Source organism: Trachurus trachurus (assembly GCF_905171665.1).
Source record: "Trachurus trachurus genome assembly, chromosome: 20".
In the NCBI taxonomy this organism is placed as follows: domain Eukaryota; kingdom Metazoa; phylum Chordata; class Actinopteri; order Carangiformes; family Carangidae; genus Trachurus; species Trachurus trachurus.
In genome coordinates, this window is record NC_139911.1 from 9813873 (window position 1) to 9840579 (window position 26707).

At 40.1% G+C, this 26707-nt stretch overlaps 1 protein-coding gene across 1 annotated transcript in view; it reads left to right on the forward strand.

The window, feature by feature from the left end:
• cntnap2a (contactin associated protein 2a) overlaps nucleotides 1-26707 on the forward strand; it is a gene marked incomplete at both ends in the record, with an annotated part of 308927 nt that overhangs the window by 189285 nt on the left and 92935 nt on the right. Inside the window, 6 exons of the mRNA XM_083995741.1 lie at nucleotides 5878-6027; nucleotides 13835-13997; nucleotides 19950-20056; nucleotides 22358-22477; nucleotides 23353-23468; nucleotides 25260-25344. Of these exons, the coding sequence (XP_083851867.1) occupies nucleotides 5878-6027; nucleotides 13835-13997; nucleotides 19950-20056; nucleotides 22358-22477; nucleotides 23353-23468; nucleotides 25260-25344 (741 nt within the window). The remainder of the gene's footprint in view (nucleotides 1-5877; nucleotides 6028-13834; nucleotides 13998-19949; nucleotides 20057-22357; nucleotides 22478-23352; nucleotides 23469-25259; nucleotides 25345-26707) is intronic.

A 26707-nucleotide genomic window follows, 5' to 3' on the forward strand; every position in this document is an offset into this window, starting at 1 on the left:
TAATGTTACTATAGAAACACTGAGGTGCAATATACCAATTCTCTATTTATGTATCCTATGCATTTATTTATTTATGATTTATTTGATGATTTAATAATCTTTTTCAGAAATATTTGGTATTTCTGAAAAATGCAACAGGTATTATTCTTTGAAAATGTGACGCATATAGTAACTGTGCGGTGTCCTAATTATTGAGGGTTGTGCGAGACAGAGCCCATATTTATACACACTCTAATGCTCAGTGTTAATTAAGTTTTAAGAATATTGCAGTTAATGCATATTTTATGCAAGTGAGTAATTAGGTTGCCTGGATTAAGGTCATACACTGTATGCAGCATCAAATTATGAGCCAAAGAACCCATAAAAGGAAACATAAGCTCTATCAGTGGAGGGTTTTTGAGACATACTCCTAAACACTGTACTCCGTGTCAGCTTGTCAAGAGTCAACTTCTGTGTATAAATTATTTGTTAAATTTCTGATAATGAAGGACAGTAGAGGTGGTCATTAAGTATGAATGCAATTTAATGGATACCTTTACAGTATATTGCAAAATAAGCCTATGATTCACAAATGCACATTCCTTTGCATTGTAGTGAAATCAACAGTCAAATTTTGATGAATCATTTACATGGTTTGTTTAAGGCCTTAAAATCACAGACGTTGCAGCAGGAAACCACTGAAGGTGTTCCGGAAGTTATTATCTTCATAAAGCCAACTCTTTGCGTGGATAGTCATATAGACCACACTTCCCCTTTCCATCTGGAGAGTTAATCCATTTGCAATTAAAGAATGAGGGCTACTCTTCTCAGAATTATGCAGGACTCTCTGATTATTATGGTATAAGTTGACTGCCACCGTACTTCCATTTTGGTCACCGAAGGCAGAAAATCTGAAGTAGTAGACTCCTTTAACGGGTGCAGTGAAGATTCCTGAAACAGTAAAGAATCAGAGATCTCATAGTCACTGTCCAATACTCAACACTGTCATGTTATGTTATGAAGCATGTGGTAATGCATACACTACCTGTATATTGGTTATAAGCCCCACCAACATTGGTCAGTACTCTTCCATAGACAAGTGTTTTTTCAGCACCGTAAGGTCCGATACTCCCTGAGACATCGAAACCAGCAGTGAATGCGTACCTCAAAGGTTCTGTAAACACAACATGGAGACAAGATTCCCTTTTTAAAGATTGAAACAATATGTTTCATGTCCACAGTTCTTTATTGATTAATTTTTTGTTTAAAGCAGAAGTAAGCGATCCGGTCGTTTTAGCTAACTTCGTTAGTTAGCAGCCCCCGCCCTCATCATGGATCTATTGGTCCTCGTCCCTACGTCACCACATTCACGCGCATCCCTTGGCTGCACACACAGCCCTTCATGCCGTTCTCTCTCCTCATTGGATAAAGGTTGTAGGATACAAGGAAGTATACAAGACGTTTTCTCCTCGGCTTACAGCAGAGCAGAGTGACTGACAGACCCGTGTTTCGGACCAAACACTCTATTGCCGTCGGAAGATATAACTATTTAAGACTTATATTAACACAAAAATTCTGCTTACTTCTGCTTTAAGCAGGATTGTCTGTAGATAAAATATGTATGACAATGTGGTCTCCAGTCGTTGGACCCCACTGCATGTACTGTTCTGGTCTTTTATCAAAGTACCTAAAAATGCCGCCTGAATGTCATCCAGCTTTTCCCCATGACCTGCCACTTTGCTTTTCATTGGTTGTCAGAAACAAGTTATACCACTTGGACTAGAAAAGCATGAAAACCAATATTTAATGAACTGCTCTTCTTAGATATTTTTATACTTATATAATATAATGGGTTTTTTTTTAATTACATCATTAATCAGTTTCACAGCCTACTCCACTTTTGTCTTCTGGAGGTGCAGTTCAGTTTTCGTTGCTTCCAGTTCTACTGTAATTGCTGTCACCTTGTTTTCAGTTTCTGTCAGTCTGGAGCTTATCTCTGAAATATCATAGAGGCGGAGGATGAAGTTCTTTGAAATAAAACTGTTAAAAGTAGCATTTCACAACTTATTCATAAAAATACATATCTGGCTGGTTATTGTGTGTTAATTTGACTGAAATTCATTCCATTGAAGTCTTTATTTGTGTGTTATTTATTTTCTGCAAGTACTGTAAGTGGTTGCAGCAGAAGTATGCTTTTCTGAATCTTTAAAACAATTGATTCCAAATTGGCAATAAGTGATATACTAAACCTTCCAGTCAATTTTACTCAACCTAATGAAATTGCTGCTTCACAGTCTCAAGTTTGCAGAATGATAACAAATTGGAAACGTACAGTAAGTGTAGATTTAAATTAACCTTCTGATTAAAGACACTGTTACAAGTAACAGATCAATTAATTGATGAGTCCATGAACAGAAAACTGATCTTAATTATTTAAATGATTTTAAACAATATCAATCATAAATACTGCAAAAAACAAAAATAGCAACAACAAAATGAGATGATATCTCAAGTACTGCAGAATAAATGTGGGACCAATCAGAGGCCTCTTGGATGGTATTGCATTATATCTCAACATCTGAAGTGCCTAACATTTTTTCACAGTACTGTACCTGATTTCTCATTCTCAAGATCGGCCACTTTCTGGGTTTGAAGTTCGGCCTTGGTTTTCTTCAGTTCCATCTTCTGCTCCACCACCATGTTTCTCAGAGCTCTTAGCTCATCCCAGATATCAACGTCCGCATCACCTCCACTTTCTGCTTGAACCCATGTCCCAGACAGACAGAGGAGCAATACCACCAGCACAGGACGCCGCATTGTAAAACCTCTAGAAATCTAGAAAGATTTACAGTAGATGCACTTCCACTGATCACAGGAGCACAAGTGACTCTCTTTATATTTGCAGAGTTGAAAGAAGGTGGCTGCTGCTGACCATATTTAGTAAGGTAGACTGATGCAATGCCAACAGCTGTGAGCAAAAGGTCTAATTCTCATTGGTATCATTTTTTATCTTATTTCTACAGATGGTATCGTGTTTATGTAGCTGGTCAGTTAGTGAACCTGTAGTTGAGAATTGAAAGTGTAAAAGTTGTTTTTTGCTCAGAGAAAGGGACAAGTTAGAAATGTCAAAATGTCATGAGAACATGTGGGTGAAATGGCATCCTAAAAATCATATGATGATATAATAACATCCTCATTTCATTATTCATTATGTGAAATCAACCCAGTAAACAAGTTATAACTTTTTAATGGGTTATTGGTCAGTTGGGGGGACTCTTGCCACTTCTTCTTTTTTCTTTTTTTTATATTCAAAGTAAGGGCTCAAGATCATGCAAGTGTGTTTTCCCATAATTTGCAATTCATTCAAAACAAAAACGATAAAGTGACTGGTCAGCCCGTCACCTTGTTATCAGGCTCCTCCATATGAATGACAATCCCAGAGCAAGCCATGAAATAACCCTATCTGGTCTAATCTGAACAATTCTCTTCCTCCTTCTTCTACTCTCCATTATCTGTGCTCTTTTTATCTGTGGCAGACAGCTGGCATGTGCGTGGTTTGAGCATGTGCGTTTAGGGTGGGTAACAGAAAAAGAGAGAGAGACCGCACCACCTATTTGTTTGTGTGTTTCAGCAGGCACTTGTGTTTGTTTGTGTGTGTGTATGTGTGTGCAATGAGTGTGAAGATTCAATAACACTGCTATCACTGATAAGCTCATCATTCAAAGCTATTGCAGGTGATGTAAAACAGATGAGGGGACACAAGGTTACACAGTATCTATTTTCCATTACATTCAAGAGGTTATAGAAAAGGACGGGGTGGTGCAGAGAGCTTGGTGGTGATTACATCAAACCAGTGTATAGACAGAAATGTGATTGTCAGAGAAGGAGCACATCAAGGTCGCTTTTTACCAGAACTTGCTTTTTGGTCATCACCATGACACATTCTCCCATTTGCTCTCTTTATTACTCCACCAGCTCATGATGTTTCAAGTTGCTGTAATGCATTTAATATTTAACAGTATCATTGTATTTAGTCCCACACAGAGTGAATTTAAGCAGTGTAACCCTGAACAAGGCCTCAGTGGCCACAGCCCTCAGTGGATGGCCATCTAGGGTCTTAGTTTCTTCCTCTTCTTCACATGAAATCTGTGGTCTTGACGTGCATACCAGGAGGAAGTAAACAATGTAAAAGTGTCTCTTTTAGACGGTTCAGACTGAAAACTGAAGCTTGCACACTCTTACACATGGGTCAAATGTATTGACAAAGACAGGATGCTAGGGAACATATGTATCGACTTGCATGCAGATCCATGAGTATATCCAGTCTGCCGAGACTGATTTGCACGTGACCGCGCCTTGAACTGCACAACAGTGTCCTCACTTTCGATGTATTATAGCCAGTGAAGCAGCGAGCTGAGCCAAATTGAAAAAGACGGTCACTGCAGCAGATGGCCACAAGAGGAGAGGAATATAAAGACAGAAAAAGTGAAATTCAGAAACACAAGAAAGGAAATAAAGACAGAGAGATGAAAGAAAGAATCAGGGATAGAGAGTGAGGCGGGGAGGGAAGGATGAATAGAGATTGGTGTCAGTAAGAGGTGATGTATTGAGGAGAGGGTGATGAGAGTGAGCTGGCTTCTCTCTCGGCTCCTGTAGTAATGTCCCTTTCCAAAACATCACTCATATTTAATGGAGCACAGCTACAAGGGAAGAGAGAGAAAAGCAGAACACAAAACTCATATGCACACACACATACACACACTACCCTGGCATATGCAGACATCACACCACATTTCAGACTTGTACACTTGCACGGAGTGCTCAATGCTTGCATGCACAGATAGAGAACGCACATACATGCACTCGGGTACTCAGACGCGTAGTGGGTTCTCTGAGAGTTAATGGAGTTGAGACAAAGGGGCCCTGAGACTGGAAGCTGCACTCGACTAGAACAGGAGGAGAGCGAAGTAAGAGAGAGAGAACCGAATAAAAGAGACAAAGAATCAGTCAGCATTGGCATACATTTGAGAATATGTGAAGTATGTGAGGAAAATTGTGGTAGAGGTGGGTGGAAGATCCATTAATATCAGCTCTGTCCAAAGCCATATTGCCAGGATGCTGAGATGGAGGCATAAGAGAGAAAAAATACAAGGGTGCAATTACTGTAGAGAAGAAAGAAAACAGCTGTATTACAAACCAGAAGGTAAAGTGTGAGAAAAAAAAATTGCCACACATCACAGACAGAAATGTTATTTCCTCATTTACCACCCACATGCCTCTCACTCATGAGTCATCCAGTTGTCTTTTCCTTAAATCCAGTCAGATTAAATGATGCTTTACAGTATATTCTTATGTGGCAAACTTAACTTTGTTATAGGAGAACAGTTAAAGGAGATATATTATGCCCCCTTTCCACAAGTTAAAATAGTTCCCCGGTATCTTAAAGACATATCTGTTACACGCTTTGGTCAAAATACCCCAAGGATCAGACATCACAGCTCCCTTTTCATAAAACAGTCCTGTTCAGAGCGGCTGGTTTCAGTGTCAATGTCAGTTCTCACATTTTGGGCGCCGGAAGGCAAGACAGACACCCAAATATATGTTGAAGAGCCTTCAAAAAGTGATATTTCCATAATATGTCCTCTTTAAAGACACAAGTGTTGAACTTTTGTTAAGTTACAAGCAACGTGAGTCGACACATTTCATAATTTCATCCTTGTAAAGATCACAAATAAACGAAAGAACGTGCAGCAATTTTTTAATGGATGTAGATTGAAGTTGATTAAATTATTGTGGTCTTCGTTGGAAAATCTTTCAAGTAGCATTTCACATGTTGTTTTAATCAAACTTGTGCAAAGATACGTGACATCTGAAGTCATTTTTATCTCCACCCTCCAGGTTCAGGCCTTAACGATGGCCAGTGGCATGCGGTTCGTTTGGTTGCCAAGGAGAACTTTGCCATGTTGACGATAGATGGCGACGAGGCGTCTGCTGTGCGCTCCACCTCGCCTCTCACCATCACCACAGGAGGAACCTACCACCTGGGAGGTAAGGGTCACTCCAACACCGTCAACGCCCCTCACTTCCTCCCAATAGCCCATTACACTGCTCGTCTTTGCCCTTTGTAATACTGTACTGCTTCACTTTTAGCTGACTCTGTTTTTCAAGGACACAGGTTTATACAAAATACAAGTTTATCATCTGCTTTTATTTACCTATATTTAATATTTTGTCGGTATATTTAGTTTAATGGTTTAACATTTCATAAAAGTGAAAGGGGCCTTGGTGAAACTTCCAATATGAACTATGTGAACTGTGTGTATGTGCGAAGTCTACAAATCATTTATCTCACTACAAATCTATATCCCAGTTGCCAGAGTTTAGGAAGTTGCTCACTTAGCAAGAGGGCAGACACAACTAGACCATGAGATACACACAACCTCACCGAGGGCAAAACACACACACGCACACACACACACATATATACACATGCAGCAGTCGCAATCTGTCTGAATTAGGAAGACGCCAGGTTAATGATGCTAGACACGGCTGTCTGTCTGTAGGAAGATGGTCCGTATCTAAGTGTCCATGTCTGACGTTGTGTGTCTGTGTGTGCGCCTGTGTGTTTGTTAGGTGTGTGGGCACCTATGAAATTACAGTAACTGAGAGAAACAGTCTGGGCTGATAGCTCCATCAGGCCTCCGTCCCTCTCTCTCTCTCTGAGCTGAGTCTCCTCCATCAAGCAAAACCATTTCCCCAGACCAGTCAATAAGGATCAGAGCACACACACACACACACACACACACACACACGCAAACACATATATCCAGATCGTTTTATTCTGTTGTCCATCGTAATTTAGTCCTCACTGATGTTGGATCTTCCCCGAAACCATGATAACTCTGTACTTTTTATTTATGAACTCAAAGTTTGTGAGGCTTTGATAGGCAAGTGTTCATTTTCTTCACTGTTTTATGAAAGGCGTCTCAAATGTGGGGTTTTACAGAATAATCCTTTTAGTATTTCTTATCTTTTACCTGAACTTTCTCATTTGTCTTTCCTCTTTTGATTCATTTTTCTCTCTCCTTTTCTCTACTCTCTTCCATCTCACCTTCTAGTCCCCATTTTGATCCAATTGGTGATTTATTGATTTTGGTAAGCTGAGTTGAGAATCAATATTGGTGGAGAGGAGAGGACCTCTAATGTCTTTAACCCTTGAAGCAGGCAAAGGAGACGGAGCGGAAGGGAGAAAGGAGAAGAGGGAAATGGAGTCAAAGATGGATAAAAAAAAAAATAGCGAAGAATAGAGAAAGCAGAAATGAGAAATAACATTAGCAGGAACAGGAGGGAAATAAAAAGACTAGGAGATTAATGAGAGAGGGGGAGAGAGGAGAAGAAGTAGCTGATAGGAGGGATGACAATGAGACATATGCTCACAGAGTCGGTACCTGTTTCTAACCAGTGGGAATACACGGCTCTCAACAGACACATTTCACATATTTGTATTTGCAGTGTGTGTGCTATATGCATAATTTTCGTATTGGCCTCATGCTAAAGGGATAAATCCTGTGTGTAATGGCTTTCATTTGGTTTTGCATGTATGCACCCTCACACACAGACAACCACCTATAGGTGCATATACTAGCCTATATATATCAATGCAGAGAAATGCACCATGTAGGTTTTTTTTCCCTTTTGACCGACGTAATGAGTGGGCTGCTTCAGCGGCAACTGTCACTGGGATTTTACATGACATGACGAATGCTGAGGAGCAGGATGGCTGCTGGTAAACACAAGTGTGACGGCTGCCATGGCAAAGACTGCAGAGTGACCACAACCTTGCAGGATATGGGAGACCTTGAAAGAATTTATACCGGTTCACCGGTTCACTCTTGGTCCAATATATGCAGGTTGTTTTAGTTCTAATTATGTTGTGTCTGAAACTGGATTTGATTTCACTTGTGTATTTGAAATAGGAGTCATACAGCGTCATCCAAATCCAAGTCATTGATTTTTATTTTTTTTTGTTAGCATCACTGTCACTGCCAGTGCCCTGCCTCCCTATTGTTACTGATTTACAACAAAGATATCAGAGTCTTTGTGTATGTGGGTTTAATGTCTGTGGGCATTTTTGACCAAAGAGTCTGAAACTCCCAAGCCCACATCCACTCACACTCACGCTGAGAGACAGAGAGAGACATCAGACAGAATATCTAGAACATTTATTCAAAACCCTCCACCTTTTGCATTCAGAGGCTAATTTCCATCCCCGCGCAGAGGTAACTGAATAATGTTGTGAGTGTACAAAAGGTAGTTTAGCCTTTGGTTTGCCCTCAATTACTCTCTCTGATTCATCCCGCTTGGTGAGTCAGAGAGGCCAAGCACATTAAGCTGTCCTAAAGCTCTCTAACAATATCTCATCAACACGGTCTGTGTGACTGTTCTGTCAGTGTGCCACAATTAGCAAAAATCCTGCAGTATCATGAGCAAGCCATGCTCTTTTATATACAGGATGAGGCTTCACATAATTGCAGTGACTAATTTATGTAGGCTCAGTCATCCAGGTAGCCATCTGCTCCAGATATCATGATTTTAAGGCATCAGCCGTCTTGATATGAGATCAGACTGGTCTGGAGTAAACTGATACAGCTCTATATACTGTACACAGCAGGAAAATGTTGACTCTCTACTAGGTTGTCTTTTCTTCATCTTGCTGTGGTGCATGTAAGGAACATATTGTTGTGTTTGCTCTACATGAAAAATTAATCCAGGAACAGGGAAGTGCTCGGGTTTGCCTCTCCGTCTCATTCCATATTCTCCATTTTAGGTTTTTGCTCCCTCTGTGGCTTAGTGTTTATTAAGCATGGCCAATTGCCACATTAAGCTAAATTAGGACTAATTAGTATCATGGTGAAGCTTGACTGCCACACATGGAGGAATATACTAATCATACAGCCTGACTTTACAAACACCCCAACACAGAATCACAGTGTTTTGCTTTAAAATCTTAAGTGTAATTTGATCAGAGTGAAAGATTTAGTGCATCCATGTAAAGGGTGATAAGGTTATATACTAGCTAGTTGGTTATTGAGGTATTTTGCACTTACACAAACACAAAGGGCGTTCATGCTGAGGTGTTATATAAGATAATTACCAGTCTGCGTATAAACAGAAAATGAGTGAGGGTGCATGTGGGTAATGCAGAGGTGATCTTAACTTTTAAAGGTGAGAGAATGTCACTAGTGGGACATTATTTCTTGTTGTTTTCTTCAGGCCAACTACTTTATCTCCATTAGGTGTGAAGCAAGAAAAACAATTAGCCAGAGGCTGTTAATGGTCTTTTACTGCCTGGCACAAAACATAACATTTAAGGGAAGGAAGCTACTGTTTGCTTGTCCTACCAGTGGTGATCAAGTCTGAGTTGAGACACTTTTGCTACAAAAACGTGACATGTGATGAATTTTATGAAGTACTTTTATGCATAAATATTCTTTTTAATTAAAGGAAATGTTGTTTTTTTTAAACCTAACAGAGCTCCTTAATGCTTTTAGATAGCATTAATATTAATACCATTGATGTGCAATATAAAGACTACCATGTTGACATGAAAAATCTGCAAATTAATGCTTTAATTAACTTAATAAATTGCCTAATTTGCATAAGTGGTTATGTTTAATGTATTTTGATGACTATGATGGGACATTATGCAGCTCAAGTACCATTCCAAAAGAGTTTAAAGGCTATGCAAATTATACAGCTAATACATTTCCTTTTCTTTAATTTTGTTCCTTATTTCTGTCAATGATTTTAGTAATTTTTTGTAACATTACTGGGTGACATAAAAACTGCACATAACAATCTGTTATGATTCCCTAATTCTAGTTTTATTAAAAAGGCTGCCAGACACATCTCCAGTGAAAAGATGGAGTAACATTTAACTGAGACACACGTCTTTGACCTCAGAGGTACTGAAGTTAGGTGAGTTAAGAATATTGCTTTAGTTAGAACTGCCCTAGCTTTGCTGTTTCTGTGGCATTAAAATTCATGTGGCACTGCCTAAACCCAAGGTTACAGAGTTACAGGATATTATACTTTAGATGTCAGCGGAAGGAAAGGACTCGGCTTTAAACCACTGTCATCACCTTCAACTCTTTGCTCTTTCTTAATTCCGCTCGCTGTTTCCTTTTCTTCAGTTTTCTTCTCTCCCTCGCTTCTTTCATTCGCTGCAATTCCTCAGTTTATGTTGTGTCCCTCTTTTCTGGCCCTCATCCTCTCCCCTCTCCTCTCATCCCTCTTATCCTCTTTAACCGAGTCAACCCCTTCCTCGCCTCCCCTCATCTCCTCCCCTCTCATCTCCACCCCTCTATCCTTCCAGCGTCTGCTTTTAGAAGCAGTCTCCTGAACCCAAAGCCTATTTTACGGGGAGTAGTTTCTCACTCCTGACGCTGCGCTTAGAGAAATTAGTAAATGACTGACACAAGACATCCTCAAATTGAATTTCTCAAGAGGGAAGACAGATGGACACTCACAAGCACAAACACAAGACCATAAAGTCATGCTTTTTTCTCTGCAGGAACAGGGGACAAATGGATATACTAATGGGAAAGTAGTCAATTATGGGATGTTCCACCCTGAAGCACCCTGCTGTTTGTCAACTGTGAACAAAAAGAGAGTGTGCCACATTTCCTTTATTAGTTAAAAAATCTCCACTTCTTAGCCAAATTTATAACCCTGCATTTATGAGCTCATTGCTTCTTTTCCAGTCATTATGGAGACGTCATGTTTTCTCCCACATTTATTTACATGCATGAATAAATGACATTCACATATATTATTGCTTTTTCATTTCAGTCCACAGTATGTCATGATGCAAAACCTTTGTGACATTTTAAAATAAACTGTTTTCATGCTGCTTAGACTCCATTTGGTTTATGTACTTACTGCCTTACATGGGTTTTTGTAATTTTACTGGAAAGAACTAAGAAACTTTTTTAAACGCATACTTTGTAGTTAATGCTTGCAATATATTCATGATAATAGTAACATAGCATGTTCCAATCATGCCAAGCAGCGGCACTTCTTCCTCTTCATTTTAAAGAATTAGTCACGAGAATGTGATGCCCACATATACAGTACTGTATCAAAGAGCAGCCTGTGTGGCTTGTACAGTATGTGTTCCTTTCAGTATGTGGGCATGGGCATGTTTACATACATGTACTGTATGTGCACATCTGTCATGGGTGCTACATATCATCCTTGACAAGTGTGATATAATGTTTGACATGCATAGATTTTATAGCCCTTTTGAATATGCCCCACAAGGTACTGTAGGAGTTTTACTGTTTCTTACAGTTAAGGGAAATAGCTCAGGGAGAAATAGCAGCAGGTTGTCAGTAGATAAGCACAGTTTTTTCCTGATGTTAATTTGGATTTTGTGAGAGTCTACATATTGTTTTTGGCAACAATTTCTGTCTGTTCTGAATATGTGTAGAGTTGCATCCTCAGTATATTTGTTTATTTTTTTTCCCCTCTGAGCACTTTGGCTGATTTCCAGCCTGCTTCTTTTGGAAGGAGATACATCCCCCTAAATGTATTGAGATGTGAAAACAAGTGTTCTGTAGCCGGAGAGCCAGCCATGCCTGTCTGATGTGTTCAGGTAGAAAAGAGCCAGTGCTGGTCTTCCAGTGTGTGTTGTAAGAGAAGCTCTTTGGGCACAACAGGGGGGCTGTGATAGAGTGCCAGCAAGACTGCGGGGGATTATTGCCGCTGTTCAAAATCCTTAGGGGTTTATGAGAGATACAGTTTTTGTTTATACAACAAATTAAAACCATAGAGCATCATTGTACTGAGAAAAAAATGTCAGACTTTCTTAACTGGGATTGAAGCTGTGTGATAGCTTGAGGATGCACAGAGATGTACATTTATGCCAAGTATTTTTTCTCTTTTAGACTTTACCTCATTAATCTTGGTCTCTGTCCTTTTTTTCTTTGTCACTACAGTTGCTTTAGTTTTCTCAGTGATACAAAGATACATTTTCCAGAAGCAGAAGAAGAATTGCCTGAAGGTTTGTTGACAGGAAGAGAGAGGAAAGACAACATACAAACATTGGTTTCTGCTGGCCAAGGTTTCCATGGCACAGTGAAGGAAAACATAGCACTTTGACCAAAGCTAAAGATTTACTACTGTGGATATGTTTGCTCTTACACTTATTTTGCCAACTAATATGCATTTTCTATGCACATTTGTATAAAGCAGTGCCCAGATAAATATTCATCGGGCTAAGTGTTAGGATAGTTTTTAATGCTGGGTTGCAGATAGGGGTGAGGGATAACAAGATTCACTTTTTTCTGCTGATAAAAAAACATTACTGAGTGTCATTTCCCAACGTTGCTGTTTTGTGATGAATTTTGAATCTAAAATGTGTCAAGTGAAAAAAATACAACTTCCAATAGAAATTTTGATGAAAATGAATATTTTTAGTTATGTCTTAAAAAGCCTTTCTATACAATCTGAGCAGTAGATGAGCTAAAATTAGGTGACACCCAATAAACAAACAAACATACATCCATCTACCCCTCCGTCGTTCCATGCATAGCTCCGTTCATTCTGCCAAACTGTCAGGGGAGCTCTGTTTCCTTTGCATTCATATGCAATCCAGGGGACACAAAGTGCTGCCAGCCAGCTGTAGTCTGCTCTGTTTCCCATCCTCTCTCTCCCTTTCTCCCTCTCGTCCTTTCTCTGTCTGTCTGTCTTCCACTCCTCTGGAAAGACAGCAGACAGGTGTGACAGGAGAGGAGACAGATGGCAAGGATGACAGGAGAAACTTTTGGGGTGGAAATGAAAATCAGAAGATGTGAAGAAAGGAATGAATCCAACACAAACACGCAGCCACACACATTTTGCTGTTTGCTGGCCTGTCAACCAGCCACATGAACTACAATTCTGTTGGTGCACTCACACACACACAGTGCATATGCCCCCTATAATAAGCCTGTTTGATGCTTTGGCCTTGAGGCTGATAGGTACGCTAGAGACTGTGACAGCTTATAACATCACAATGATGGATATGTCATTAAACAGCAGTGTTTTATGAGTGACCTGTGTGCTGGTGGCAAAGATTGAATCCCAGGCTCGTGTCTCCTACATCACATGTACACTGTAGCAACACCTGTAGATGCACACACACACACACGTACTATATACTTTACACTCATATGTTGTGCTCAAGCACATGACAGATTTGCACATTAAGAGAAATCGCACACCCACAGTATCTATGGTAATTTGTGAAACAGATTTATTGCACTCACTCACTTTTGCCATATGCATTCACTTTTGTCCTAGCCTTGTCCCCATTCCAGTCAATGCCCAGTGTTACCTCTGGATGGGCCATTGACTCTTGTATCTCATAAAGACACTGTATAGTAAAACCTATATGTCCTCTAGTATATTGCAGCCTTAGCACCAGTATTAAGCCTAATGGGCCTTGTGGAGAAGCTCTAAAACAAGAGGACTGACGAAGGCTCATGGCTATAAAAGGTGACAATAACCTAGCACTGGGCAAATCTGTTGTTCCTCGCCAAGGATGATGTTGTTGTTAAGTTTGATGTCCATTTCTGCAGAGGGGCTTGTTTTCATGATGTGTTTTAGATCCGGGATCAAAAGTAACCATTTTCTCCTTTTGCTTTCTTTCACATGGTTCAAACACTAGCTGCCATGTAACCTTCTGTTACAGGGAAAGTGATACATTTAAAGCATAAAAATGTCACTTGCGTCATTAGCTTGAATGAGTATGTATGTGTGTTTTGTTTTAATATTAGTGTAATGCTTTGTTTGTTTCTTGTGTTGGTTTCAGGGTATTTTCTGCAGACCCTCTTCCCTCCCTCCCGGCGTTCGCTCCAGGGCTGCATGCAGGCAATCCTGGTGGATGATCAACCTGCTGATTTGCATGCGGTGGAAAAAGGCACCGTGGGAGCCTTTGAAAATATCAGCCTAGACATGTGTGCAATCATAGACAGGTAGGAGTGATAATTCCTGCACACACACACACATACACATCCACACAGTGGCTCATAAATGAAAAAAAATACTTGTTTAAGTCATATGCAGAGCAAAACAAGCAAACAAATCATAAATCAAGTGGTTTAAAATTGGGAGAGTTATATTGTAAACAAGACTGTTATGTAGAGACTCTGGATTCTTATCCAGAGATGTATGACTCAGGGCTCTGGTTGTTGAATGTGTTTATGTGTGGCTGGCTTTTGTGTGCTTGTCAGACTGATAAATGGATATAATTGATGGGTTGGATTCCATGTGTAAAGGGATGTGTGTTTTTGCTTTAAACTGAGAGTAAAGAGTATGTTTCATCCTTGGAAAACACTGTATGATCTTAATCAAACATCAAAAATGAGCCATTCATTTGTCTATTTCATTGCCAAGTGGGCTTGCGATTCTGCACAGCCTGTCCCAATGTTGGCTCACTGGAAGAATTCATTACCACTTGTTGACATTTCAATTTATTTCCTTGTCATAGACCTGAAAAACACATTGGGGTGGATTTGTCCTATACAGAACCATCCATGCCTTGAGCTCAAATTTAGAGCTTTTTAACACATTATGCAAAATATTCAAAGTTGGTAAACTGGGTTAGCATCCTGCAATTTCAGCAATCCTTACTTAATAAAGGGGAGAGCCCTTGATAAGTAAGGATTCAGTGGTTTTAGATATAAAGATTTCAGTGATTATTATCACTACAAAGATTGCATCGTTCAGGTGAAGAAGACTGGGAAGTTCCAATTAGGAGTTCGCCTTGCGTTGACTGGAACAGCATTTTCCCCGAACTGAGCGATTTGTTTTCAGCTCAGCTTTGTCAATAACATTTATCTTCATCAATATCCTTGCCCAGAGAAGTAGACACCAGCTGCCACTGCTTGATTTCGATCAATTTTGTCCTCACTTCAAGAGAGGTCCAGCTTACTGGGATACCGTAGTTTATACCACAACTTAAGCAAGGTCCACTCTAACACAAAGGGATGCATTTTGACATTTTTAAGTTCTTAGCTCATGCTGAATTAATATATTGTATTATACAGTAATTGTACAATTGAGATTCCAATTGTGTTGGGACTTTGTGGCTTTCTTATTTGTTTGTTAGGCACATTGTGACATTTTAGGTTGACTTACTGTATAAGAATACATTCATTTATGATATCCAGCAGTCATGTCCAATATTTCCTCTCGTTTAAGCTCAGTACAGTATTTGGTTTCCATAGCTCCTGAGAGAAATGTCTGCCTCCTTAGATGCTACGTTTTTCTCCATGTTCACCAGCTAGTCACTTACTTTGTCTTCTTGGTGCCCTAGGCAGGTACTCTATAGTGCGTTTGTAAAGCTTTTGGGCTGAAAACAGTTGACTGCCACAGCTGAACATCTGACACTATTAGAGCAGTGAGAGTGAACCAAAAGAAACAAGGTTGTGGCACATACAGTAAGAGCACAACTATGAACACATACACATACGCATAATAGCGCACCTTTACAGCGACTGCAGTATATTTGTGTCCCAGCATGGCATTTGTGACACTATAATGTAGGTAGGTGATGCTCGGCTCAGACGCAGCCTTTGACAGGTACACCTTCACACGGTGCTTCATGGCTCCTTGTTCCTTCAGTTGCTCAAAGTTTGATGGCCACTCTGAAACAGTCACCAGTGTGTTACAGCTGTTGGATTTCTCAGATTGGTACAAGGTCAACCCAGACTGTAGACAGATTGACCGCATATGACTCTGTGTTTGTGTCTGTATTTGTTTTGCATGTGTGTGTGCGTGCTGACTGGGTCCACAAGCCATGTGTGATTCTCTGCTCAACTGCTGAGGCTATTTACTTAAATGCTCATGATTGACACTCATGAGTGTGCTTAAAATTGTTTTTCAATAATCTATTTCATACTTTACTGACTTAGACTTCACACATGGAGCACCTTTTTTCTTGTGCATAATTACACACACATACTGTACAAGAGACAGAGAAAAAGGGGGAGGTATTAGTATACTGTCTACATTGTCTTGAAATGAACCGAGATGCAGGTTAATAAACGTGGCTGTGCTGTCAGATCAACTTGATGACATTTAAAATGAGTGATGATCCGAAAACTGTGACCCTGCCAAAGAATTGGCTGTTCTGGAGCCGATCACCAAATCCACACACAATAACCTGCACATACAGTACAAAACAGTGTTTCATTTAAAACACACTTTAGTAGAAATAAAGGGCAAATTGTGAAGAACCTGAATAATGGTTTGAATTCACAATATGTAATATATCACATTTAAAATGATTGCTGTTAGATGTTTTCTTAGCTTAAGTTTACATTGTGTTTAATACTTCTGTGGCCTGTGGTGCCATGTTTCCCATGATTAATATTGTAGATCTTTGTCTCAGTGTCTGAAACCTGTGTGTATGAGATTAGGGTTATTTATCTGGCCTGTTGCCTGTATGTGATGAAATTCAGTGAGGCAAACAGTTTTGTTCTTCCTCTCTGAATCATCGTGGAGAAGTAGTGATGAGGGAATGGTTTTGTGACACGTGCAGGCAGAGAGGAGACCAGCATGTTGGAATTCATGAGGTTGACGATACTGTGTTACTGCAATTACACCACAGGGGTACAGCAACCACATCTCTGCGGAAAAGTATTACACTGTAGTATAATATTATCATTATTATTGCTGATTGCTGCACATTTCTATGGCTGATAGAGTTCACTATAGACTTTAGAACGAACTCTTATGAAAGTCATAAGATGTCCAAAACTATTTCCTAGTCGAGCCATTTGCAGTATTGCCCATCTCCATTACTTCCAATGTGTACATCTTGTTGTGTGTCAGCCCTGCAGTAGTTGAGGTGGGCCCGGTTCTGCCATAGAAGATGAATGGGTGCAGCGTTACCATCTAACTAATAAGAATGTCTTTGAAGGCAGTTCAATAGCCCTGTCTGACCTCTTTTTGATCAATGCTGTTCTACTGTGGGATTCTCTTTGGGCTGAGATGGTGGAGGAAGCAAAACACACACGCACACATCCCAAAAGGCACACCCTCACAAACACAGGGGTTATGCTGTGTGCATGCAAATTCCTATATCCCACAATGCTCCGATATTCTGTATGGGTCGGTGCCACAACAACACATGTCGTGGCACATAAAAGCACACACATGCACTAGAGGTGCCCCATTCTCTTTGTACTGTAGATTTTGCTTTTTTCTCACACAAAGCTCACAGCACATATAGTCACTGTACTTGAATGCTCACAGCTTGCAAAGCATAATGTCTTTCTTGATTTGCAGTGCTTGTCATAGGCACCTCATTGTGCAAGCACAATAGCATTTTATCTGCACTTGTTATCCTGCTGGAGCTACAAAACATCTCTGCATGCATGAATCACGGGCATTTTAGATTTTTTGTTTTGTTTTGTTTTTCGCATGCGGTACATGCAATAGCTTATTGAGAAAGTCAAGGTTTAAACCAGTTTGAACAATTTCAAAACAGGTTAGTTAATAGCTCACTTTTATAACATTTTTATATTAATGCAAAATCAGTGCTACAGTGAGGTCTTTGCTTCCTACATCTCTTAGGCACTGACAGGTTTATGCATAGCCTGGTGGTTGGTCCTAAATGTCATTTGTAGTTAGAACAGCAGCTGGGTACAAGTGTTGTTGTGCTGCTCAGTATCTGTTTCTGCATCAGTCAACAGAGCTGCCAAGAACACACTATCCTCAGAGAGGTAGATGATTATTTTCCAAATGTCATTTTCTACAGCCGCTACACATGCATTACTGCTCATCAACATGCACACGCAACCCCAGTAGGAGATTATGTTAGTACACTATATTCATAAAACATCTTTGCATTCATTTATTTTTTTACACTATGTCTGTGTTGCATGTATCTCCTTCATTTCAAGTAGATACACATACACATTAAAGTCTTCAATTAAAGATACTTTAACTGTCAATGAGCTCATCATATACAGTACCATATGATCAGCCAGTCATCATCATGTGTCCCTTTAGAGATGGAGCGTCCCCGTGTGCCCAACTCCCTACACGAGTAAAGAGGAGCTCACTGTTTTAAAAGGACCCCTGCAGCTCCCATGAGGCACTGCTTGTTTTTCCTCCAGCTGGCTTTCCTCTTATCATCACTTTGATTCATTCTAATAAGCAAACTCTGATTTTTTTTAATCACATAACTTCTGCATTTGTGTGTTTTGCCCGTGTGCACGCCTCGGGACTCATCCCCACCAGACCTGCAGGCAGATCAAACCACAAAACTTACATGTGTTTACTGTTTAGCATTTCAGTTTGTTTTCAACAAGCAAGATCCAGAGATGTTTTAACTATTATCTGATTCCTGGTGTGTTCACAATGACATTGTTAATGTTTACTTGCATCTACATTCTTACATTCCTTTTGGTTTTGAATCAAGGATGATGAATTGTAACTATAAAATGCCTCCTCTCTTGGCAGGATAGTTCTTCCTTTCAGCTACCATCTGCATAGATAATCCGCACAGTAAACCCCAATTCTATGATGACTTGCATTGTTTTACAGCATATGTAGACATGATTTTATATATAAATATATACCAGTATTTCTGTTTCTGTTGTCACACAATTTAATAAATATAAAATAGTGATTCATTACAGCTCTCAACTGCCTCATGTTAACCAAATGACCAGTAATTCCTGCCTTGCTGCTCTAAAGCATTTAATCAAATCTTTTCAGAATCAATAAAAACACCTGTTTTATTGACACTCAGAATAAGCAATTACATCTTATCTAAGTGCTGCCATATGTCACGACTTTGGATATGTTGATTTTTTTTTTTTCATTTCACTCAACTCCACACGTTTAACTTAACAGCCATGTATCAGTCCCTGCTACAAACAACAGTGAGGGTTAAGGTTAATGTGGAAAAGGCCATTGTAGAGTTGACAAGGGGCAGAATCAGAGGGAATGATGCGTTTTCCAATAAGCAACCCGCTGGCTACTCCATGTCACAATGGCTCAAGGTGGTGGTTTTCTGACTGCTATGTTTAATAAATTGAAATATTTGCACTCTCAGTTGGAAATCATAAATATTACAAGGTTTACTGCTGCCTACCGCTGGTCTCGAACTGCTGTTGAATTAAAATGTGTGGCATCCTTGTGTGCATGCTAATGCACATGTGGTCAGTGAAATCTTTAAGCCTACATGAAGCTGCACTCAGAAAATCCACTTTTTATGGTACAGAAAGTTTTGTATGCAGTCTTAGTGGGATATTGATGCCTTTCTGCATCAGGTAAGGATATGTATCACTCTGGAGGCCGTCCAAGCTAAACAGACTTTAAAAATAGTATCTCATTGTGTGAGGTTTACAACATGAGCTCACTTTTTCTCCTAATGATCAGTTTAGAACAGTTCATACTGTATCCTACTATCATTGACACAAAATGTTGGATATTCTGATGCAATCTGAAAGATAATCACCATGTGCATCTTCCCCTTCGTTACACAGGAGTATCTTAGGTTTCTCAGTAGTTGTTAAATGGTTTATTTGACTGATTCTTTTAGCTGAAGGTAAGACGCCCTTAGAATCCATATTTAGGTTTCACCATCGTTAGTCAGCATATTTAAAGACAAAATTCAACACAAAGAAAGCTGTATGTTTCCACAGCAGGCTAAGGTCTTGTTGTGAACATTTTACACTGGTGTGTAAAACATTTGTCAGATTAGGAGACAGGTTGTTAGACGTTTCATGTTCATGTCAACATAACCACATTTGAATCAGCTCTCTGAAGCGTTGTACCTGTGTAGAATGAAGCAGTGTGTTAGTGGATTGTGTGTGAGTTTGTCTGCTTGTGTGTCTGACCTTTAAAGTATGTTGTGAAAGTACAGTATGTTTCCTTCTTTGTAAAGCAACATGTCTCTCTCTCTCCAGATGTATGCCGAATCACTGTGAACACGGCGGGCGGTGTAAGCAGACGTGGGATAGTTTCAGCTGTACCTGTGATGGAACAGGATACACTGGAGCCACGTGTCACACTTGTAAGTATGGGAGTGCGTGTGCATGCAGTTGTGTGTTCCTGGCCATCTGTTTTTTTTCCCACTGCACATTAATACCACCGTTCTCTGTTTCTTGTGTGTTTGTTTGATTTGGCCTTCCTCTTTCTGCCTTTGAGTGATTAAGCTGTTCCTCCTTCCAAAGCCATAATTCTCTGCAGAGGGACAGATTAACTTTTGAAGTGTTCAGAGGCCAGGCTTTACTGACTGCGCTGTGTGCTTTGTTCTGGTCTGAGAAGCGGCAACCCACCAAAAGCACCAGCACACAAAGAGAGCCCAGTCAGAAAGAGAGAAAAGGGCCAAAAGAGGGTTTGTTTAAGACTTACAAATGTAAGAATGCCATCCCTCCTTCCATATGACACAATTATTATTCTCTTTCTAGAGAGGGTGAAAGAGAGAACATTTAGCTTCATTGTGTATAACCTAAAACAAAAAAATTGATATGAAAGAACTACGAGGTAAAGTTTAAACTAAGATAGGATATATTACCTCACGGTGATAGAGGAGTGTGAATAACACAAGGAAGTAAATAAATGAAACCACACAAATGTGCTAAGATCTACAGTATGAGAGATATGTCCTTGTCTCACTACAACCAGTTCTGTCTTGGTTTCTATATTTCATATTTCTAAAGGACCAACGCACTAGTGAAAAGTATTGGAAAGCACAGCAATAAAATGTAGATTATGTGGGAAAGTCATGTGTCAATACCAAGGACCAGCCGGTAAAAGGTAGTTCTAGGATGAGTGGATGAGTAATGCTTTCCCTTCCCTTCCCTTAGCAACCACTATTGACTCTTTAGCACAGCATTGGGCTTTGAATTCTTCTTGCCCTAGTCGAGATGGTTAGTTGCCAGTAATAGAAGGCTGTGCCTGCAGCTTGCGTAGCTTTTAACACAGCATTGCTTAAAAAATACAATAAAATGCTTCAAAAGATTAGTGCTCTGGACATCCCTTCGTCGAATTAAAGAAAATAACACAAAAAGGAGAGAAAAGCACAAAACAAGGCTTTTAGTGTGAATGTGACAAACATGTTAATGGTTGGCTCAAGGCAGCAGTTTTCAGCATTAGGACTCATTTATTTGTGATCAACTTAGATAAGAGATAACAAGACTGAAAAACACACTCTGATTATGCCATCAGGAATACTTCATAATAAAATTACACAATGCCATAATCATTCTGTAAAATCAGTTTCATACCTAACTTAATGAAACTGCAAAGCCAAACACTAGTAACTATTAAAGGTAGGGTTGGAGATCCTGGAAAAAAAAATATTGCACAAGCTCTCTGTTTTACCAAACACTGTTTTTTGGTAGAAGAAGTTGCACTCTCCATAAGCAAGTTTAGCGCTGAATAAGCTGTGGAAAATCAAAAACAAAAACTATAAACAGAATGAACAGTTCAGGAGAAAGGCAAGAAACTCTCTGAGAACAGTCCCTCAATCAAGAAAGTTTCTCTCCAAGTCACACTCACATTTCTCTTTGAAGTGTAATTCTTCCTCCACTCCCCTCTCCGTCTGTCTGTCTGTGTGTAGATCAACACAAACATAACATCAATATGTTGTCAAATAGATTGCAAGAGTGTGTGGGACAAGACACCACTTCTTGACAGCTGCTATAGAGAATTGGCAGCCACATGAAATTGCCTTTTGGAGGGAGGAACAAAAGGAAGTAACTATAGACACTGATGTGCTATTTAGAGCAATCCCCAAATTCTACAATATAATTAATCTCTGGTTCATTATAAACAACAAAAATATATCAAAATGTGAAATGAGACACAGACAGGGAAATTCACAAAGAGAAACACATGAAAGCTTTTGTAGCATGTTGCATCATCTTTAACGTCACAGGTACTGTAGCATGTGGTATGAGTATATCCTGTTATTCCTAACCTTAACACAAGACAAATCTTGGACTGGTTACTGTAATAACATTTTCTCTGGTGCCGTCCTCAGTTTAGAAAATGAGTATGGCTGCTACACAAATTTTTCATGAGAATCAACTCTGATTTTGTTGTAGATTAGGAACAGAAACATTTTGTCTCAGTTTTTCAACCATCCAGGGACAGCGCTTTGAAATTATCATCATGAATTGTATCTCAATATGTCAACATGACACAATATAAATGTAAACAGATGTTCAAAGCATGTTCAAGCTGTTTATTTTTTCTAATTTTATTTGATAAGTTAGCATCATAACTCAGTGGCTGTGCACTTTCGTTTCTCTCTTAACACACCTCCTCCTCCTCTGACTGCTCATCCGTCTTCTTCCTCCTCTCCCAGCTGTCTATGAGCCGTCATGTGAAGCCTATAAGCATTTGGGCCGGTCCGCTGACACCTACTGGATCGACCCTGATGGCAGCGGACCCCTTGGCCCCTTCAAAGTCAACTGCAACATGACAGGTGTGTATGTGGGGATGCCAGCAATTTCAGTGTGTATGTTAACACTTCCTTTACTTTGTGTAGCCTCAGTGACCTGTGAGGGAAAGAAACTCTCCAGCCCTCCGCATTCTTAACCTCAGACAGCAGCGCTTTTAACCTGCCATACCTGGGGTTTCCATGGCAACAGTGTCACAGCTGACATTTAGCTCTGAAGGAGCACACACACGGATACACACACACACATCCACACCACAAACATACAAAGTAGACCTGTTATGTAAACCTAAGAGTGCTCCAGTGGTCTGAGTGACAATTCTGTGACACACACACACACACATACTCATACTCATATAAACACACACACACATACTCATACTCATATAAACACACACACACACACCTGCCTATCTCCACACACACACACTCACACAGTGGAATTAGATAGTCTGGAACAGAAGTGCAGAGCAAAGGCGAGACTTTTAATGAAATGTCACTGCACTCCACCGGCTAACCCCTTAGTCACGCTGAATAGCACACTCACACACACCTGAGAGACATGAAACACACACACACACACACAGACACATACACACACACACACACACACACACACTTCCCTGACTGACAGTGTGAATGAACAGGGAGATCTCTGAGTGACTGGCTCATGTTATAGCAGCCACATTGTCTATTAAACTCAGGAGTTTCGTAGCTGTAACTGAAATTACATAGCGGGAACTTCACTGTCATGACAGCCCTATTTTGTGTGTATGCCTACCGTTATGCGTTAATGTATCAGAGAACAAGCCGCCTGCAAGTCTGACAGTAAATGTCTGCAGTTTGTGTAAATTGTTGACAGTGTCTGAATGTTTTATTCTTCTGTACGTTTGTCTGTGTAGAGGACAAAGTATGGACGACAGTCATGAACAACCTGCCACCTAAAACTACAGTGACTGGCTCCAGTAGAGAGAGACGCACCGTCCTACAGGTCAACTACAGTGCTTCAATGGACCAGGTAACAAAACTGAGTTTGTGTCTGTCATACATATTGTTTCTACAAGGTAAAAGTGAAGTTACTTCTATAATAATAACCACAGAGAAATTAATTTGTAGCCATTCTATATCTATATACCTTTTTGAGGGTTGTGAAGCCCAAAGATTTTTCGCTTCATTGAATTTTCAAAATGTTGTGCCTCTTCTCTCCTACTCTCTGCCCTGTAACCTTACTGTACTGTATGGAAACGTGTTCTACTATTAAAATGTCACAGTGATCCACTTAAGCCAGTCGAAGCATTTATGTGTGAATGTTAGACAAGACGGGGCGCCGTTCAGCTCAGTGGGTAGAGCAGGCGCCCCATAGGCAGAGGCTATAGTCCGCGCTGCAGCCGGCAATCAAATCCCGACTCTGGTGGCCCTTTGCTGCATAATCATTCCCCCTCTCTCTGCTTCCCTATTTCCTGTCTCTCTCTCAGCTTTGCTATCAATTAAAGGCAAGAGCCTAAAAAATATATACTTTAAAACATATTACACAAGCCAGCGGACAAAAGCTTCGGCAGATGTAAAACTATGGAATGATAATTATTTGCATCCATGTTTTTAAGTTTAGCCCTGTTTTCCATTTTCAGCTTCCCCTACCTTTAAGTTGCATATTAGCACCTTAACTTTCACCTCCTTTAAACTACTGAGACCAAAAAACGAACTAAATGCAACACTGTGGTTCATGAGCCAAACAAAGTAATCCAGGTTTACAGTAGCTGGTTGAAGTTTTGCAGCTCCTTTTTTTTTTTGTTGCAACAACCAGGGCGTGCTCATGGGGCTGTGCTTAGAGCTGTTTGAATTAAAGTTTGCTAACATGGGGCTCTGAGAATCGAGTGAATTCAGATTGCTCAGACTTCATACGGTAATTTATAATTCAAGTAAACAAGTATATTGAGCAGCAGGAGTTGGCCAGCTATTTAAGTTGGGTTGGGGTCTCCTATACAGTATCCCTAACCGGACCAAGATAAATGAGAGCAGAACTCAGACAGATCTGTGATATATTCTGAAATTCCTACTTGTTAGTGTTAGTGCACGAGAGTCTTTCTACAGTTATTATTAATGAGAGCAAACTGAGTCATTTCTCCTTGTATCACATCATGGTTCTAAATATATTGAATTAATGAGGTCTATAATCATGGTAATGATCATGATACAAACCAGTGTTATCTTCTGTCTCGGTTTTGATAAGCCTACACCACCAGCAGCGTCATCCTCTACAGCTTGTGGCTCAAAAAAAAAAAAAAAAAAATCAGCCTCATGCTACAGATTCATTCTTTATTCTCTCAAATGCACATTGATTATCTAACACGATGAGAGTTCCACCTCCTGTCTCCTCCAGTTGTCGGTTTGGCTCGGACACATACAATTCAGACCCCCTGAATCTGCTCCCTCACACTCAGGAGTCAATAATTTAATCTTTCTGGTGAGTGGTTATAGATTGCAGTTGTCACTCACAGTCAAAAGCAAACTGCGTGTGAACTTTACAGGATTCAACACTCAAGTGAGGAGTGACAGTAGTTTCTACCTGCAGACTGTACGACTCCACTGTGTTACAAGAGATGACAGGGATTGAGTAGCATATCGTTCCTGTAATTATGTTGCCTTGGAATTTGTAAGGAACACTTGTTCCATTTTCAGCCTCCCTAAATCAAAACATCAGTACACTGCACTTTGCCTCATTTTTGAAACTCTGTAATTTGTTCTTACATGAAATTGACCTGTCTGGTTGAATAAGATGAAATGAAATTATCCATGCTCATGTTTCCAGGTGACAGCTATCACCACCAGTGCAGAATACTGTGAGCAGCAAATCGCCTACAGCTGTCAAAAGTCCAGACTGCTCAACACGCCAGGTAAGGCTGAATATGGCATCTTTATCCACCACTGACTCAACACAAGTACAAAGACTTGAGACAGGCAGATTGCTTGCTTCTTGTCACTTAACCACAGCTTGAAGACAAAAGTTGACAAATATATATATATATATAAAAGAAGATGAGTATGAAAATGATGAGAATCCTTTTTGCTGTCGAGAGAGACATGCACTATAATCTTGGACAAAACCAAGCACCCTCAACACAACGTTTGGGCAAGACAGAAAACCAGCTAAGTACTGTACTGTATATATACCTTTATCTATCAACTGTATGTGACATGGGGTTTTCTTAATCCAGCCAACATCTAATAAAGCTTTTCAGATAAAATGACAGACAGGACTAACATCATCAAATCACCAAATGCAAATGACTTCTGGAAAACAGCGGCTTTAAACTTGTTCTCGTACTGTGCTTTGACCCACCACATGTTGGTTTCGATGCTAATTCATCGCCTACCTAAATGTTTGAACTGTTGCCTTCATCCCGCCTTTACCCAGCACTCAAATTACACATGAAAGTATTGAAACAGACCATTAGGAATGAGTTGTGGCCTACCTGGGCTCATTCTGAGTAGATTAACTTGGATTACATTCATTTGCATTAGTCCGTCTGGCTATGAGGCACTTGAGCAAGGCCTGGTGTGTCAGTTTGGTTTGGATTACTTTGGATGATTTGTGAAATGGCTGAATTGTGTAAGGTTTGCCCTGGATTAGATACATTTGATTTGTGTTTTGATTGGTTTAGTGGAGTTTAAACAGGGTTTTGAATCTTTTTTTTTTTTATGAGAGGCGGGTTTGCAGCTGTGCAACCTGGCAGTAGCAACAGAAGAGACAAAGGCAACAGCATCCCAGTCTAGTTTCCCTCTGTCTATGTCACAGCTTGGTATTTAGTCTAATGTCTTGTTTGAAGAAGAGGTGTGGTGTGTGTGTGTGTGCATGTGTGTGGGCACCCACACTTCTGTGTGGTTTTCACTTTGAGAATAACAAGCGCGCTGTCACTGTCAGAACCGTTTTCTGACACTTTTTCCTCTATATAGTCTGTCCAACACACGCTCACACACACATACATATATGCACACATAAAGTACACACATTGTTGCACACAGAGACCCACCTTAGGGAATAGCAGTTCATAAAGACAAGACAATCCCGGCAATTAGAGTGAGTGAGAAGAAATAGAAAGAGGGTAAGGGAGGAATAGAAGATGGCAGGTTTGTTAGATGTTTGTGTGTGTGTGTGTGTGTGTGTGTGTGTGTGTGTGTGTGTGTGTGTGTGTGTGTGTGTGTGTGTGTGTGTGTGTGTGTGTGTGTGTGTGTGTGTGTGTGTGTGTGTGTGTGTGT